This window comes from Castor canadensis, chromosome 16 (genome assembly GCF_047511655.1).
Source record: "Castor canadensis chromosome 16, mCasCan1.hap1v2, whole genome shotgun sequence".
Taxonomy (NCBI): Eukaryota; Metazoa; Chordata; class Mammalia; order Rodentia; family Castoridae; genus Castor; species Castor canadensis.
In genome coordinates this window covers 84,960,697-84,978,548 of record NC_133401.1, presented here as the reverse complement: position 1 = coordinate 84,978,548, position 17,852 = coordinate 84,960,697, and the positions used below count along the sequence as shown (strand labels likewise).

Sequence of the window (17,852 nt, the reverse complement as noted above, 5' to 3'; positions counted from 1 at the left end):
CCAAGTTTGTGTTTTTATTTAACTGGCTAGGTGATTTGTGGACGTTTTACTGAAAATGTAGCACAGCCTTTTCAGGGTGTGCAGTCACAGCAGTGAGCAGAGGCCCCAGGGCCACACAGGGCCTTGATGTGCCATCCGGCCGGCTGGGAGGGCACCGCTGTGCCTGACCTCACTCAGGCTCACTCCCACTCTTCTTCTGTTTCCCTGCTCCCCCTCCTCCCAGTCTCTAGGTGAGCGAGGTCCTCTGTGCCCAGCTCAAGGTGGGCAGCCTCCCCAGGGGTTTTACCAGGTTCTGGCTCAGCAGCTCGTAGTCAAAGACCTCCATCTCGTACTGTTCTGCCAGCTCCTTGCACAGCCCGATGGCCTCTTCCCACATCTACAAGAAGGTCACGGAAACAAAGCTTAGGGGGTGCCCGGCTTTCCAAAGTCTTTGCTGAGGAGTGGACTTGGGCTGTGTTGTGCCCCCTGGGACTGAGCCATAAGCCTGACTTATGGCCTGACTCCCACACAGAGAGAACCAGGGGCTCCCCAGGGAGGACGACCTTTCTTGGTCTCTCATCCCAGTTCCTTGATGAATAATGGAGTAGGCTAAATGCTACCTCTCGTACCCTCTGCTTCTTCTTACCCATTCTAGAATGTAACTAACAGCATCCTCATGTAAAGCTAATGAGCAGAGTTTCAGGGAGCAAGGCTATCATCCCAGGTCACTGGCCCAACCAGAAGTAGGGCCAGCATGCAAGCCCAGTGGGGTGACCCCGTTCCCTGCCTTGTCCAAATTCTACCTCCCCCTCCTCCACCTCTCCACATGCAGCAGGGCATTTTCCAAAGAGAAATGGTTCACAGAGCAGTGAACAAGCAGCCTGAAGTCAGAGGGCTTCTGGAAAGGAAGATGGATCCAGACTTTGGTTCCCAAAGCAGCTGCTGCCCAATCCCATCTTCCACTGGATCTCCTGGCCAAACCCAACCAAAGGTGTTTGCTACTTGAAGCTCAGTGATGGCCACAATGTCAATGTCATTTTTCCAGTCAGTCCACTTATTTACCCAGCATATGGGCATTGGTCCCTAGGGTCCAGGTTCTGTTCTAGACACTGGTCATTCAGCAGCAAACAAGACAGTTTTCCTTTCATGACATTGGGTAGTGGGGGCCCAGACGGTACACCTCCAAAATGAAGGAGGTGAAGTCTGATAGTGGCCAAGTGCTGCTTTGAAGTAGCAACAAGTCCTGCCAGTCCTGCCCTTCTAAGTGGGTGACAGGGCTGTGGAGTGAGGAGGAGGCAGCACGGAGGAGACATGGGGAGGTTCGAGGCTACTGAACAATGATTCAAACTCTTCTGGTAGGTTTTCTTCATCTTCAAAATAAGTTCTAAAAATGTGAACTTGGGCTACTTTCTCCTTGCTCTGTTTTAAGCCAGAAGCCAAGACCACCCTGCTCCCCACCTCTTCGGCCAGGCAGGGGGAGACACGAGCACAGGTGGGCTGAGGCCTGGCAATCGGAGACTTTAAAATGGAAAGTGCTCCAAAATGCAGATGCTGGGGAAGGGGCGGGAGAGGTCGCAAATGCAGTGTGAGCTTTGAAACCAAAGCGCTCTCTCTGCACCCAAGCACGAAAATAAATAAAAGCCATGCGAAGTGGAGGAGCCGGGGCTGTAAACCCGCGGACAGCTTAGTGAGCAGCATAAAAATGCTTTATGTGCCAGAAGGAACCAAGTCCGTGTCTTTCCGAAAATGGGAAGGCGGCAGGAAGGCCCTGGCTGGCTGGTGGACTGTGGGCTCCAGTGCAGGCCTCTGGCGACTGCTCTATAATATGAACAGGTACAGTGACCTCTCCCCATCTGCCAAGGGGTCACTAAGAGGCCAGGGGAGAGGATGGGATACCGGGTGTCTCCTCCCAGGTGCCCAGGACCTCTGACTGTCTCTGATCTTTGGTGATGATGAACAGGTGCTGGGTTCTGGGCACAGGGCCTGGGGGACAGACATATTGATGTGCACAGATAGATACAGGATGGACAAGACACAGGCCTGTCCTCAGGAGCATCGGAGGACAAAGGAGGTGATTCAGTAACCGTGGGGGCTGAGGGAGGCACCGAAAAGTCCCTCAGGTGACAACATGGTGGACATATGGTGGGGAAAGTCTGCAGTAATGAATCCCCCTGCAGAGGCTTGGGGAGGGAAAGCTGGAGGGTTGCCGAGGAAGTTGGGGTTTGTTCTAGAAGCTTCCACAGCAGTGGCTTTCTGACTCTTGTGCGCTCAGGGTACTTGGCGCTATTCTGTCCCCTTGTCCTCACCCTCACTTTGCGCAGCATTGCCGTTGTACGACACTGCTGGCTGAGGGTCACCATCATTGCATAGGCCCACCATCACACACCACAGAGAGCAACCTGCAAATCAATGACAAGGCCATGTCCACTTGCCAAAGGGACAGTAACTCTTGGGCCCAGGCCTTTTTCCTCTCCGCTCAGCACAGAGGACTGAACTCCTTACTGAGGACAAAGTCCAATGTGTCCCTTGGAGACTGGGACTGACTTCACCCGCAATAAGCAAACAGTAGGCTCTGATTTGATGCCCAGCGGGGCAGGAGGTTCCAGAGATGGCAGCATCTCTGCCCTCAAGAGGCACTGTAAATTATAAAAGCAGCCTTCTCCAACTGCTGGGCCCCAGGAATTTATAAGCCCTTCTGCAGACGTTACCTCATTGCTTCTTTTCAGGCAGACTGTGAAGGGACGATGAACTGCAGGACAGGGCAGACCAACACTAAGCATTACATGATGTTCTGATGAACTGGAAGAGGCCTTGCCGTTCAGAGGGGAGGCTCATGAGGGGCAGTGGAGAGTCAGGTAGCAATGACCATAATTAAAATTTGACAGGACATTGCTACAGCCCACTCCTTACACTTGATGTTCTACGTGTGTTTTCTCGCCTAATTTTCACCCTACAACTAGGAAGTCAGCACGGTTAGCAACTCACTATAGTGGATGGGGAGTTGGAGTGTCAAAGAGCCCAGAAAATTGTCAGCACCAGAGAAGTGGACAGAGACGTGGAATCCAGGTGTCCACAGCTGAGCACATAGCTCAGATGGTGGCCGTTGGTCTGGTATTGCCTGGAGACCCATGGGAAGGTGGGGTTGGGCAGCAGTGGCTTTGGTTGTCCTCTGGCCAACCAAGGGTCTTTGGTACTTAAAACTCAGTGATGGCCACAATGTCAATGTCATTCTTCCAGTCAGTCCACTTATTTACCCAGCATACGGGCATTGGTCCCTAGGGTCCAGGTTCTGTTCTAGACACTGGTCATTCAGCAGCAAACAAGACAGTTTTCCTTTCATGACATTGGGTAGTGGGGGCCCAGACGGTACACCTCCAAAATGAAGGAGGTGAAGTCTCATAGTGGCCAAGTGCTTTGAAGTAGCAACAAGTTGACTTGGGACTGGGGTGTTGCGCTTTGTCTGGAGGTGGTCAGGGAAGCCACCTCTAAGTGAGGAGCAGCCTTCCAGTGGGAAGCTATGGAGAAGGGATGCTGCAAGGTGCGAGAGCAAGTGCTAAGGCCCTGAGGTCAGAAAGAGCTTGGCACAGAGCATCTGAGTAAGAGGGACCTGGATGACATAAGAAACAGGGCACAGCTCACACGGGACCTGTGGGTGATGTGGAAGAAGGTGAATTTATTGAGTAGAATGGGGGGTGTCATTGACATGACTGTAACCAGGCCAATGGCATGCCTCGGTGTATGTTTTGTGCTCCCCCTGCTTTCTGGATGGAGAGCGATCTGTTGAGGTCAATGAAGGGAGCAGAGAAAGGGGTAGGGATCCTTGTGGCGTCCAGGTGAGTGGTGTGGCTGCTTTGAGAGGAGGTAAGGAGGAAGGTGGAGAGAGGATGGAAAGAGGTGATCGCAGTTTGGATTTGAGGGCTCGCTGGCAAGTCTGGGGATGGACTGGGTACGGACATGGGGGAGACCTGTCCCTCCCAGTGGCCGGGCTCCCCACGCAAGGAGGAGGGCAGGTTGGATTTACCTTTCCTTTGTCAAAGTAGCCTATGGTGGTCTCGTAGAGTGTCTCCTTGAGCTGCCGGTGGGTCTGGGGGTGCTGCTGGCCTGTCTGCATGACCTGGGATGCACACTGCTCGTCTGACCACTGCAGAGAGAAGACACGGGAGTCACACGGTGCCAAGGGGCTGCCAAGGGCAGAAACCAGGACTTCATGGCAGAAACCACTGCCCCAGGCCTTGTCATTTCCTTCTTTAATCTTCTCCCAAATTCAGCTCACTTTTAGAAACTCGGGGTATCACTGGGGAGGCCACCCTCTTGAGGCACAAGAACCCCAGATGTTTGGAGGCTGCTTTCCAGCTGCCCCAGTGTCCCAGACGTGAGTTAGCAGAACTGCACTGACGAGGAGCAGGACAAAGTCCCATATGCTCCATCTGCTGGCTTACCCACGACCTTGGGTATCAATGGTCACAATTTCCATTTGTGAATCACTGCCTGAGCTTTGCTAATGGGGCCTCTCTTGGTTCTTTATTGGTGGGTAGTTTGTAGGATTTGTCTCCAAATGGCTGTGCTATACAGTTCCAGCTCTTCAAAACTCACAGGAAATCGTTCTGACTCTGTCCTTTGTCCAGGTACAGTGGGGTGTCTGGGAGAAGGAAAGCAGCTCAGTGGGCCTGCAAAGGATTTATTGCTGCTAACAGTTTGGATGCTCTGGAAACTGCAAACTCTGCTGAAATATACAGGCTGAGCAGAACCCCATGTGACCAGGTGAATCAGGCAGAAGAGTCTCTTGCCAGGTCAAGAGTTTAGGGACAGTGAGTGAAGAACTCATTTGGCTCACATATTCTTCCCTTGAACCCTTCAGCTTGCTGTAGAACCCATGGGGGCTTCATCACAGGATTGTACCTTGAGAAGCCAGGTGTGAAGGAGCAACGTGTAGGCAGCTTCGGTGTAATTGTCACAGTCCAGGTGAAGGTCACGGAGTTTGTATAGGTACCTGTTTGAGGGAAATATGTTGAGTTACCAGGTACAATGACAAGGAGGTGTCTGGTCAGGACAGGAAAGAGCCAGATAGAGTAAACTGGGCCCCTGTCCAGACCTCAGGGGAGTCCTCCACCCTGCACATGGTGGTTAGCGACAGTGCTGGGCTCTTGATGGGCTCTTAGCACGTGCTGGGTCCTATGTAGGTGTTTCAGATGCCTTAGATGGTTTCATCTGGGAGATTAATCTTTAATTTTTGAGAGATGGGTCATTGAGGGGTTCCTATCTTCAGATAAGCAAACATGACCCAGAGAAGTTAGGGACCCTCTGAGATGCTACGCAACTTGGCACTGAAGGGTGTGGGCAATGCAGTATGACAAGCCAGGGAAATAAAAGGAAGGAGAGATAATTTGTCAGGGGTCATGAACGGAAGAACTGGTTGTGAGTCCAACCTGATCTGTATTCTCTAGGAAGAGCCACAACTGTCAAGGCCAGTTCCTACCCTCTCTTCGCTGTGGAGAAGGTATAAAAGGAAGGGAGGGAATGGACGTTCAGAGGAGGCCTCGAGTGATCAGGAGGGAGAGCCACAGTCCAGCTCCTGTCCCTCTGCAAGGCCACAATCCAGTTCTGAACCCTGGATGTGAGTTCAGTTGAACGACGTTGAGGACAGGAACGGGAACAAGGGAAGGGCCTTGTAAATTCTTAGGGTATGTAATTCACAGTAGGTAGTAATGCATAGTGGAAAACGGTTTCAGATTCAACAGGGTCAGGCAACCGGGACGGCAATAAAACTTTCTTCTCTATAAGTTCATTTCCTCAGGCATTTTGACGCAGCAATGGAAGGCTTACTCACACAGGGCATCTCAGAAAGGCTTCCCACCTGAGAGGTGGGAAGAGAGCTGGGCTCTGAAGCAGGAAGGAATGAATGGGGGAACATCCCAGACAGAAAACCAACAAGGGCTTTTATTACCTGATGCTATCAATCCCTCCTCCCAGCACTGCTCTTAAGATGAGAAACTGAAGTCTATGTTGGAATAGCTGAGAAGCCCAGCTCCTTCTGCCCACCCCGGGCTCCTTTTTTCTACTCTGTTCCCCAACTACAATGTTCTGCCCGTCAGAGTTAGCAGTGAACTTGCACATGGCCTCCAGATAGCGTTCAGAAGTGAGAAATGCCTGGGTGTGGCTTACTCCCGCCTTACCTCTTCCTGTCCATCCTTCATCCCTGAGATTGCTGGGCCCAAAAACCCCAGGGGAGAGCTATTCCACCTCCTGAACAGGCCAAGGCACCCCTCCTCTGTTACCTTGAAGACTTGGTCATCTGATGCAGAGCCCTAAAGAAACCCCCTCCCATGAAGCCCAGCCAGGGGTGTCGACCCAGACACCTCTAATACCTGAGGGACAGAAAAGGGACACTCTCATAGCCACAGGGTCCCCCTATCTCTAAAGGGCCACCACCACCTGGTGCAGGAGACAGCTGGCAGATGGGGTGAGGGTCCAGTGCCGAGATGCCTTCTGGGTTCTTCAGGAGAAGCAGCAGTGTTGCTTTTATGTACAATCTCTAGATTTAAAAATTGGGGCAACCAACTAAGAATGCTTTTAATATTCTGTGTCCCAAACAACAGGTTTGCAGACCGCACCCGTTTGCAATGTCAGGTCCAGGCGATGTGGCCTTTCTAAGTTAACACAGGCCAGCTCTCCAATCGTGAGGGTCTGGGATCTACCATCTGTGCTTCTGAAACGGGAAGGGGCGGGAAGAGGCAGAAGGGAGGGCACACGCCCATGGCATCTCAGTCAGTCCTTGACGTGGAAGGTAGAACGCGAATATTCCATGGATGGGAAACCACAGTCAATTGCAGGAGAGGGAACAGGGTGAGGACCTGGTCCTTCTGTCTCCACGTGGCCACAGTGGTTCAGTTCTAATGATGCCATAAATAGCCATGGCTCAGGACAAACTGCAGAATGATGTTTTTCCTGAATGATCATTTCTGCTTCTAGAACAGTGTTGAACTAAGCATCTAAAGTTATCTGCAGTGACAGTGGAGTAAGTTTAGGCTTCGTCTCTGCCTTTGGACCAAATCTGTCAGAGGCCGTGTAAGTAGCCTGCTCGTTAACCTTCTGGTCGGTTCTGCTTCAGGGGCTGTGGCCTTGTGAGGATGTTCACATCCAACGATTCTGTTCCTGTGCTGCTTACTATGGAAAACAGCTGGAAACAGCCTAACCGTTCAGCCACGTAGGGCTGGCTATATAAATTATGGTATATTCTGGAAAGGGAACTTCACAGTTTGATTACAAGTGATGTGGAAATATATCTATTCACATGGAATTCTTGTCAAGTGAGAAACAGCAAAGAATAAGTTATTAGTAATGTAATTCCATTTTTGCAAAAAGTAATGCATGTATAGAATTCAATGTGCACATACAAACCTAAAAAGGCCTAGAAATATGTATGGGTTATGGGAATTTATTTTTTTTTGTTTTGCTTGTATTTTATGAGTTTTTTTGTTTTGGTAAAACAAATATGTATTATTGTTGTAATGAGTCAAAAATAACAATCAAAAAATCTTTGGAGGAAGAAATTATGAGCTTCTGAGAAAAAGTGGCAAAGGAGTTCTTGCTCCAGGCTAATGTCCCCCCAAAAAAGCCTCTCATGATAAATTCAAATAAATATCTTTCCGGTGCCTGGAGGAAGCAGGTGCCATGCAACCGCAAGCTGGTATTTTTTCCCTCAAAAGCAGGCTAGCTAGAGGCCTTAGCATATGCTAAGACTAACTTAGGGTGTCACACAGTAGCAGTGGGTCATCACGCCAAGAGAATAAGCCAGACTGGGAAAGACAAATACCACGTTTGCTCTCATGTGCTGAATAGTTTAAAAAAACAAAAAAAAGCAATGAAGCTGGGTGCTGGTGGCTCACACCTGTAATGCTAGCTACTCGGGAGGCAGAGATCAGGAGGATCACAGTTTGAAGCCAGCCCTGGCAAATAGTTTCTGAGGCCCTATTTTGAAAAGCCCTAACATGAAAAAAGGGCAGGTAGAGTGGCTTGAGTGGTACAGCGTCTACCTAGCAAGCAAGAGGCCCCAAGTTCAAACCCCAGTACCACCAAAAGGGGAAAATAAAAGGAAAAGAAAAAATGACATGACTGTGAAAGGGGGACTGTTTTGTTTGTATGTGGAGGTCAGAGACCTTGTGTGGTTATGGGGCTGACTGGGGGAGGATGGACGCAGTTGAATCTGGGGGAATTGATGGGAATCAGAACACAGGGGGCCTGAGCACCAAGAAGGAAAGCTGAAATCCTATGTGAAGGCCCCAGGGAATGAAGGTGGATGTTGGGGAGAGGAGGGGGTAACACAGCAGGCTGGGGTTTTAGATCAGCATCTTACCTTATGTACATCTCCTCTCGGTTGTTATCTTTGTAGAAATTCTGAAGGAGAAAAGACAGCGATGAGTTTTTCTTTACGCAGTGCAGGGTAGAGAGTCACGGATGAGAGATGGCTGCTGTCTACTTTCTAGACACCCTGAGAAGGCAGCAGGACATTGGCTTTTCCAAGTGTCCAACAGCCCAGCTTTGAAAGTCACTTCCCTGCTCCTCAAGAGATAGAGGAAGTGTCCCGGCCATCACATATCAGAGGTGCAGCTGAGCTTTTAGGTGGGCTTCCAGGACAGGGTAGTCTACTTTGACAAAGTCCAGAAAGGCACCTGGCTTCATCTGTAAAAGCTCAGGCAGTGTAGCCCCAGGGGCCTGGTGGAGAGCGAGGAAAAACATCCCATGATACCAACAGAGTCTAACCCCAGACAGCACAGAACCCTCAGGAGTTACTGTGGGATCCACAGCCAAAGTGTGCACATTTGTCAAGACCTGGGAAGTGAGTCCTAGTCCAGTGTGGGGGCTGTTCACACTAGGAGTGACCCAGGGCTCCTCCACCACTAGGGACCCCAATCCTATGACAGTTTTACATAAATCCTTATAGTTCTGGGCCAGGAGGTCCTGATCTGAAGGAAGAGCCACCCATGGTGTGATCCCAGGCACCTGTGTATACCTGAGGCTCAGAATGGGGCAGGTGTTCCAGGGCAGGACCAGTGAGTGGCAGATGACACGGGACAGTGTCAGCTCTCCTGACACCAGCCTCTCCCCCACCATCCTGTCCCTTTCTCTGAAACCACGTCTGAGTCCCACATCAAAAGCTGGTCCCATGCCTTCTCCCTGGGACCCGAAGGACAATTCCTTCAATTGTCCCTGAAGGACAATTTCTTCAACCAGCTCCTAGCTCCTCACAGAAGTTGCTCGCTCGTGGGAAAACCCTCCTGTGCTCTTAATGTAAATTGGGCTTGGTGGAGTGATTAGCCCTGAATTGCTTTCTGCATAGTCAGGATTTTTAAGCTCCTCTTCGTATTCTTGAAAATTCAGGCCATTAAAGAGTCCCTGCAGGGTGAGAGGAAGCCACACCACAGAGTGCAGGACAGGAATCAATCGTCTTTGGGCAGCACTGGGACAGTGGCGGGGCATGGATGTGACAGGTGCCACATGGGCTTTGACCAACCTTATTCACTTGTGCAACTTTAGGGCATGAGGAGGAAGCAGCATGGCTGCTGGTGCAGACCCCCTGACTGACTCACAGAGCACTGGGGAGGTCAGGCCGGCAGGAGCTCGTGTAAGGAGCATGAGTTGGGATTAGCTGCTCTGATTAACATGGTCCCTAGTACTTTTCTATACATTCTGGTTATTAGAATTACAGAACAGTACTTATCATTGTCCCTCCATTCAGCAAGGATGGGGAAACTAGCACACACTGGACACTGACCCATGGCCCATACTGCACAGCCCAACGAATAAGGCACTGTGGTTTCTTCCAGGTGACAGATGGGCAAGAAAGACTCAGAGCGCGCCCAGGACTGGCGATTCTGCGAAATTTCCGTCAGTGGTAGGTGAGAATCCACCCCACCTCTATTCTGGAGTTTCCCTGCATGGGATGTGTTGCCCTTGACACATAAGGAAACTGAGGCACAGAAAGGCCTCAGTACACAGAGCTGGCAGATGGCCCAGCAGGGATTGCAGCCAGCATCTGTCTGATTTCCCCACCCAGAGGTTGGCTGGCCCCGGGACTCTGGTCTGTCACAGAGATGGGTCCACAGCTCACGTACCAGCAGGTTCACGGTGCAGCTCATACGGTTGTCTTTGCTCTCATCTGTCATCACACCCCGGTAATCCAACAGCTTCTCCAGCAGCCCTTTGACCAGCGTCACAAAGTTCTCCACTGACTTGGCGATTGTGGGGTGCTCAGCGGCACACTCTATCAGGCTGTGGCAGGACAAAGGGTGTGAGCTCAGGGCTGGGAAACTGAGAGGGTGGGGGAACGGTGGGGCAGAAGCCAAAGAGCCCAGAGAGCCCCGCCCCTGATCCCCATGTGTGCACAGATTCTCCCACATGGCAGCTTTTATTTAACTAGCTAATTAATTAGCTTGTTTATTCATGGCAGTATTGGGTTTGAACTCAGGACCTTGAACACTTGCTAGGCAGGCGCTCTACCACTTGAGCCACTCTGCCAGCCCTTTCTGCACTGGTTATTTTTTGAGATAGGGTCCCATGTTTATGCTCAGGCCAGCCTGAACCCAACTTCTGCATAGCTGAGATGACAGGTGTGCACCACTGCACCCAGCTTGTATTTTTGAGATGGGGGCTCACAACCCTTCTGTCCAGTCTGGCCTTCAACCTACATCCTCCCAATCTTTGCCTTCCTAATAGATGGCATCATAGATGGGAGCCATCTTGTCCTGCTAAGTTTTCATTTTTCTACCATCAGAATGGGAAAAAATAAAAATAAAATTTAAAGTTTCCAGTGTGGGCAATGGTGTGGAGAAATGGTGGCGTTTGCAGACATATTCTGGGGACATAGCAGGACTTTTTCAGATAGCAATTTTCAAAATATCCAGCACCAATTTAAACGCACCTGTCCCTGACCCAGCTCCACCTCAGGGAGTCTGTTCTACAAAAATATTCTCAGAAGTACCAGGATGGACTTACAGAATTTATAAGTTGCACTTAACAAGCGAAATAGCTGGGACCATCTTAAGTGTCTGTCAATTAGCAAATGGTTAAATGAATTAAGGTGAATTATTAATAAATGTGTTTCTATAAAGCCATTAAAAAATATTGGAAATCTGTGTGGACACAGAAAGCTCTGGAGAGTTACGTGAGATAAATAAGTCTTTGATCAATGTTTTTGTTTGATTGGTACAAGGTGTTTGTTTTCTTTCTCTTTTTTTTTTTTTGGCAGCACTGAGGTTTGAACTCAGGTCTCATGCTTGCTAGGCAGGAGCTCATATCGCTTGACCCACTCCACAAGTCCCCCCCACTTTTTTTTTTTTTGCAATGGGTTTTTTCAAGATAGGGTCTCTTGAACTAGTTCCGGGGCTGGCTTAGAACTGTGATCCTCCTAATCTCTGCCTCCTGAGTATCTGGGATTACAGATGTGAGCCACTGGTGCTGGCCCAAGTGTCATTCTTAACATCTTACAATGTTGGTTCATTTAATCTCCAAGCACAGAATAATGAGATGGGACTCGTTTTGGGGAGTGGTACTGAGGTTTGAACTCAGAACCTTGTGCTTGCTAGGCAGGTGCTCTACCATTTGTCATTCCACCAGCCTTTTTTGCTTTAGTTAGTTTTCAGGGAGGTTCTCAGTTTTGCCTGGGGCCAACCTCAGACCACAATTCTCCTACTTATGCCTGCTGTATAGCTGAGATTACAGATGTGCAGGGCTGTTGGTTGAGATGAGGTCTCACTGACTTTTTTCCTGGGCTGGCCTCAAACCATGATCTTCCCAGTCTCTGCCTCCCCAGTATCTGGGATTATAGAATGAGCCACCACACCTGGCCCAAGATTGGACTCTTGTAGATGGAGAGGTCAACCTTGTCCAAGGACACACGATGGTAAGTGTCAGCAGTCTGGCACTCCATGTGTCAGGGCACAGGTGACACATGACATAAAGTTAGGAAGAATAAATCCCATACTTAATCATGGTTCTAACAAGGGATTTGGGATGAAAAGTAGAGGAGAAAAGCCTTTGTCTTTACTAGAAAAACTACATTTGTTATAATATTTCTATTCTAAACTTAATGAACAAAGATAAAAATGTGACAGTCTGTAGGCATCTGTTAGTCTCGAGACACTATGGGAGGTGGAGTCTCGGGGGAGAAAGATGCCAGGACAGAGGAACCACGTCTACCTCCAGCAGCCTGCAGGCTCAGAAGGAGGCACCATTTGATGAACGTCTGCTTCTTATTAATTGCTGATTTTGTGCAAGCCCTCAAGCGCTCCCTTTTCTTAAGAAATTCACACAGGAGTTCTGGTGAGTAGACCTTGTTCCTCCCGTTTCACAGGTGAGGAAATCTAGACTTAGAGATGCTAAAATCTGTCCCCGTATCACCCAGGTATTAAGTGGTGACCTTGGAAACCAAGACAGTCATGGTTCAGACACCACGGCATGCTCTCACGACACTGTCCTAGAGGACAGGCTGTAGGCTTTGTGTCCCACCATGCTCCTGTGGGCAGGCAAACCCTAATCGATCTCAGGAGGAAGAGGTATACAAAAGCAAGGACTTCAGAAGGTCATTTCCTGCCAGAAGCCACGCCAGGCTGCAGGGAGGCCGTGTCTGGTACCGTGGCTGGGCTCAGACACATCCATCCTTGCCCCGGAAGCAGCACCTGCTCCCGCACCTGCACCTGCTCCCAGCTCCAACAGGAGCTGCAGGTGGTCCTGTGATTTAGACTGATCTCCCTCCATCACAGCTGTGCCCTCTTCTCTGGGACAGCCACCTCGGCCCTGCTCCCCCACACACGACAGCCGTCAATGCCACACAGCTTCTTCCCAGCATTAGCTGTGGGATTTCCCATGGCCTCCCTCACAGAAGGTGTCTTTCTTCCTGAACGTGGCCAGGCCAGGTGTCCTTAGGCCCTCGTTTGTGTCTCGGGTGGGAGCTTTCACATAGTTGCTAGGCTTCTTGACATATATATGGTACTGGAGTTGAACTTGAGATCTCATGCTTGCTAGGCAGGTGCTCTACCACCTGAGCCACTCTGCCAGCCTTTTTTGCCTTAGTTATTTTTGGGGTAGGGCCGTGAGTTTATTCCCAGACTGGTCTGGACCTCTACCCTCCTACTTATGCTTCCCACAGGAGCTGAGATGACAGGCATGCCCCACCAAGTCCAGATATTGATTGAGATGGGATCTTGCAAACTTTTTGCCCAGGTTGGCCTCAAACTGCAATCTCCCAACCTCTACCTCATAAGTGCCTAGGATTACAGATGTGAGTCACTATGCCTAGCTAGTTTCTGTTTTGTTTACGTGGTAAGAAAGCCACTCAGGTAAGTCTAGGACTAGTAAGATGGATGGTTAGAAATCACCCACCCATCCATCTATTCATCCCATCCAACCATCATCCATCCTTCATCCCACCTACCCATCCACCCATCAATCCACCTAACCACTACCATCCATCATCCATCCATCCATCCATCCATCCATCCATCCATCAATGCATCTATGCAATGTGTACTGTTCTAGAAAGTAGGGTTTAGAGAGCATTAGAGCCTGAGATCTGGCTCCCACAGGGGAAACACAGAGATAAAATCGAGCCATCAGACATAGCTATATCACCCTCTATTGCACCCTCTCTGTGCTCCAGGCCTGTCATTGATTGTCATGTGAATACTCACAGAACTCCTCCAGGCAGGCATCCCAATCACCCCAAAATATGCCAGAGACCCTTGGGGCTGGGTTCTGATGTTGGCCCTGCAGACAATCCCTCCCTCAGTGGGAGGAGGGTGCAGACCATTCGCTCCTCTGCCTGGATTGCTGCCTGGGTGGCTGTCAGGAGCTCATACCTCCCAGCATGGGGGGCTTGTGGAGGGAGTTGCTGGACAGTTCTGACAGAACCAAAACTTCTATTTGTCCCTTTAAAAACTGCCTGTGGAAGCCCTCCCCTGTGACAGCTCTTCCTGATGAGCTGGCTTGGCAGGAGTTGGGCCCCAGAGCACACATCCTAGGTCTCCTTCACCCTTCCACTTCCTCACTAGAAACATTCCAGGGTACGGAATTAGGCAGGTCACAGTGTCATTTTATTACCTCCAGCATGGACTCACATTTTAAGACAGATGTGGGTTAATGAGAGTGGGCTCTGAGGAGAACTCAGAGGGTTGTACAGCTTGTGCACTGCACAGAGTCACATGCCCAAGCATTGTACCCTGATGAAAGCCTGTGACTGCCACAGAAAAGGAAGCCCTGTTCAAGGCACAAAGGTACCATCCACTTCCAAGCCTTGTGCCCACAGGACTGTATCTGCCTAGAGGGAGTCCTAGCCAGATCAGGCCCTGAGTGGGAGACTAGGAGAAAGGGCTGGTGGGGCTGAGATGCCCGACCTGGAGGGCAAAGATGGCTCCTGGGTTCCAATAACTGCATTGCTATCCACCCAGAGGCCCTGTCCCTATCACCACTACCACCACCACCACCAGGGAACACACTTTCCCTGCCTGGCACGTGTGGAAACGTTGCTAGGATAAAGCTAAACGAAAGAGAAAAAGAAAAGAAACTGTGCCGAGAACCTGACACAACGTCCCACCCAATCTCCACAGAGACCCTAAGTGGAGGGAAGTAAGGTATCCCCGATTTACAGGTAAGGAACCCGAGGGTCCGAGAGGGCAAGGAAGAGGCAGGGCCTGGCGCACTGGACGCCCTGCTGAGGCTCTGAGCCCCAGGCCATGCTCCATTAGTTTTGCATCCAGGCGTTCACACCTCCACCTCTGGAGGAGAATAATGAGCTGTCTTCAGTTTCCCTGACCTCTGAGGGCTGCTTTTATAGAGTCACACAGGAAGGGTGTGTAAACCCTGCTGGGGTCAAAATCTGGTAGAGCACCATCTGTTTCTCAAAATGGATATTGCCAGCACGATGGATGACTACTTAAATTAAATTTGTCCTTTTTCAGAATTTAAGGTGAACACGACGCAGGCAAACCCCCCTTTTCTGCCTCTGGACAGCGAGTCCTGGCTGGCACCCACCCGAGGGGCAAGAGATGGGTTTCTCCCAGCAGGTCAGGTTTGCATTTTGTTGAGAAGGTCATGTACCGTGACAGGAAGGGTCAGGGCCAGAGGAGACCATGGCTCCAGGCTCCATTCAGTCCCAGGTTTTCTAAGGGCTGGGCAGGGAGGGGGTGGTCATCGTGGGGGGTCAGAGTGAGGCCTCTGTTGTTAAACAGAAAGGCTAGAGAAAGAATGACAAGCCAGAGTTACAGAGTATCATACAAATCGGAGACTGCACCATTGGAGGGTGTCTGACCATCTTCTGAAGCTTGGGAGAAGGTGTCTCGGGTAGGAGGGGAGGGGGGCAATGACCAGCCTGCCAAAGGCAGAAACTGGGGAGTCAGGTCGGGGGACTGAACATTTATTAAGTGAGCACCTGCTGAGTGCCAGATGCTTACTAATTACTCAGTCCTCAAAATATCCATTTGGGGGCAGCTTATTATTCCCACTTAGAAATGGGGATACTGAGGTCAGAGAGATTGTGGGATTTGCTCAAAGTCATGCAGCTGCAAAACGGGGGAGCCAGAGATATGCAAATGGCCAGTAGGCATCCCCACACAGAAGGATGCATGCCACCAACCATCATGAAACGCAAATCAAAGCCACAACGAGCTGTCCTGTCACACTCTCTAGGATGGCTACATTCAGTAAGTCATCCTGAAAGTTTAAAGCTTGCGGAAGTCGGAGCCTTCCTGCGTTGTTGGAGGGGTGGGATACAGTGCCCCCACTGGCAAACAAAAGCTCTTCGAAAGATCAAATATCCCCATTTACATCACTGTGACCCAGCAACTCCACTCTTAGGTGTGTACCCAGAAGAATCCTAAGCCTAGGTCCACACAAAACCCTGCACCTGCCTGCTCAGAACAGAATGGATCCCAGTGGCCCAAAACATGGAAACAGCCAAAAAATCCACCAATGGACTTGTCAACAGTGATTATTTAGTAATAAAAAGAAATTAAGTGCTGGTGCGGGCAACATGGATAACCCCTGACAACATTGGCTATGAGACAGGAGTTGATCACAAAGGGCTGTGTGTTGTGCAATTCACTTACGTGCAGCACCCAGAACCCAAAACAGGTGGCCCATGGACGCAGAGAGCAGAACCATGGCTGCGGGGCTTGGGAAGGTGGCAGAGAGGCGTGGGTGAGGGGTGGCAGTGGGGAGTGATGGAAGTGCTCTGAAGTGGGCTATGGTAATGGCTGCTGAGCTCTGTGAATATATTTAAAGCTGATACATAGTGCACTTAGACAGGTTATCTGGTGTGTGAATTATATCTCAATGTTTGTAAAGACAAAGTGTCCTGACTCCGTGTCCAGTGGTCTTGGGCCTGGACTGTCCACTGCTGGGCTGGGCCTGGGTGCTAGAGTATGGCAGAGCCAGGCTCAGGTAAGGTTGTACACTCCACCAGTTCGCCCTCGTTCCTCAGACTTCCCTGGGTCTTGGAGCCACATCTGTAAGATGGGGGTCCCAGAGTAAATCCAATGTGAGGAACCATGACACAGAGGCACCGAGCACAGTACTGTGACAGAGAGCACTGAGCACAGTACCCTGACACAGAAGGCACTGAACACAGTACCATGACATAGAAGCACTGAGCACAGTAGTGTGATACAGACAGCACTGAGCACAGTACCCTGACACAGAAAGCAATGAACACAGTACCATGACACGGAGAGAGCACTGAGCACAGTACCCTGACACCGAGAGCACTGAGCACAGTACTGTGCCTTGTGTGTACTGAATGAACACTGCTCACAAGCAGTATCTGACAGAAGAGAAATGGAAAATGGCAACTATCAATTACACACAGTTCTGTACAAAGTTGGCATTTTGGCAGTGGGAGATTACTCCATTTTCTAGCATGGCAAAGTTCCTTTTTATCTGGCCCATTCCATCAATATCAAGGAAAACAACCACTTCAAACAGAAATGTGGGACTTCTTCCAAAGATGGAGCTCATCCCACACCCATGGCCTCTCCCGGCCCTTCCTGCACGCAGCCTGCAACTCACATGGACTCCAGCAGCTGCATGTACTGCTCGTCCCCGCGGCCCCCTTCCACCTCGTGGTCCAGCTTCAGGATGATCTCATTTTCAAACTGAAGGAGATGAAAGTCAACGAGAAGGACGTTAGAAGAACAAGGGTTGACATTAGTCTATGCGTTGTTCTCTAAGTTTTAGGGAGCACTGGCTATCTCCTAGGGTTGGTGTTGGGATCTGGGAATGGTAAACTGAGCAGGATATTTTGTCTGCAATGGAGGAGTGCCAGGGGTGGTGGGGACAACGGGTGAGAGGCGGTGGGGCAGAGAGAGGGGACAGAAGAGGGACGGAGGGAGGAGAGGAAGAGGGAGACAGAGCAGGCTTGTTGAGTTTGTTTTCCAGGGTTAAGGAGGCATGTTGAGGGAGATCTCTTGTCTCAGGCCTGTTGACACGGACAACTACTGCTTCTGCTTACCTGGTGATCAGGTCAGCCCCAATCTCAGCCCACAGGGCTTAGGGGGGCGGATTACACCTGTGTGGCACTAGGTGTGGACACCTGACACTGGCCTGGACTCTAATCAGTGTAGTTCATCACCCAGACCCCAGGATTAATAAAACCCTGGGCAACAGAAAGCCTCCTGGAGGTTTGTTGAAACTCTTAGCCCACAGCTTCTGAAGACTGGAAAGAGGGAGCCCGGGAGAGTCGCAGCACACAGAGGAAGGAGACGAGGCAGAGAGGCTGAGGCCTGATGCCATGCTTGCCACGCTTGAGCACTGAAGTTTTCCCACTGGAATTTTGTTATAATAAAAAAAAAATGCTGAAAAATACAAGTAAGACATGGAGCAAATGC

At 50.3% G+C, this 17,852-nt stretch overlaps 1 protein-coding gene across 4 annotated transcripts in view; it reads right to left on the bottom strand.

Moving 5' to 3' along the window:
* Dock2 (dedicator of cytokinesis 2) overlaps window positions 1-17,852 on the bottom strand; it is a 378,635-nt gene that overhangs the window by 30,854 nt on the left and 329,929 nt on the right. For all 4 annotated transcript variants that reach the window (XM_020164385.2, XM_074057759.1, XM_074057758.1 and 1 more), the window contains 6 exons: window positions 17,035-17,120; window positions 10,092-10,248; window positions 8,333-8,373; window positions 4,879-4,969; window positions 4,001-4,120; window positions 287-376 (listed from right to left, as the gene is read on the bottom strand). In XM_020164385.2, the coding sequence (XP_020019974.2) occupies window positions 287-376; window positions 4,001-4,120; window positions 4,879-4,969; window positions 8,333-8,373; window positions 10,092-10,248; window positions 17,035-17,120 (585 nt within the window). The remainder of the gene's footprint in view (window positions 1-286; window positions 377-4,000; window positions 4,121-4,878; window positions 4,970-8,332; window positions 8,374-10,091; window positions 10,249-17,034; window positions 17,121-17,852) is intronic.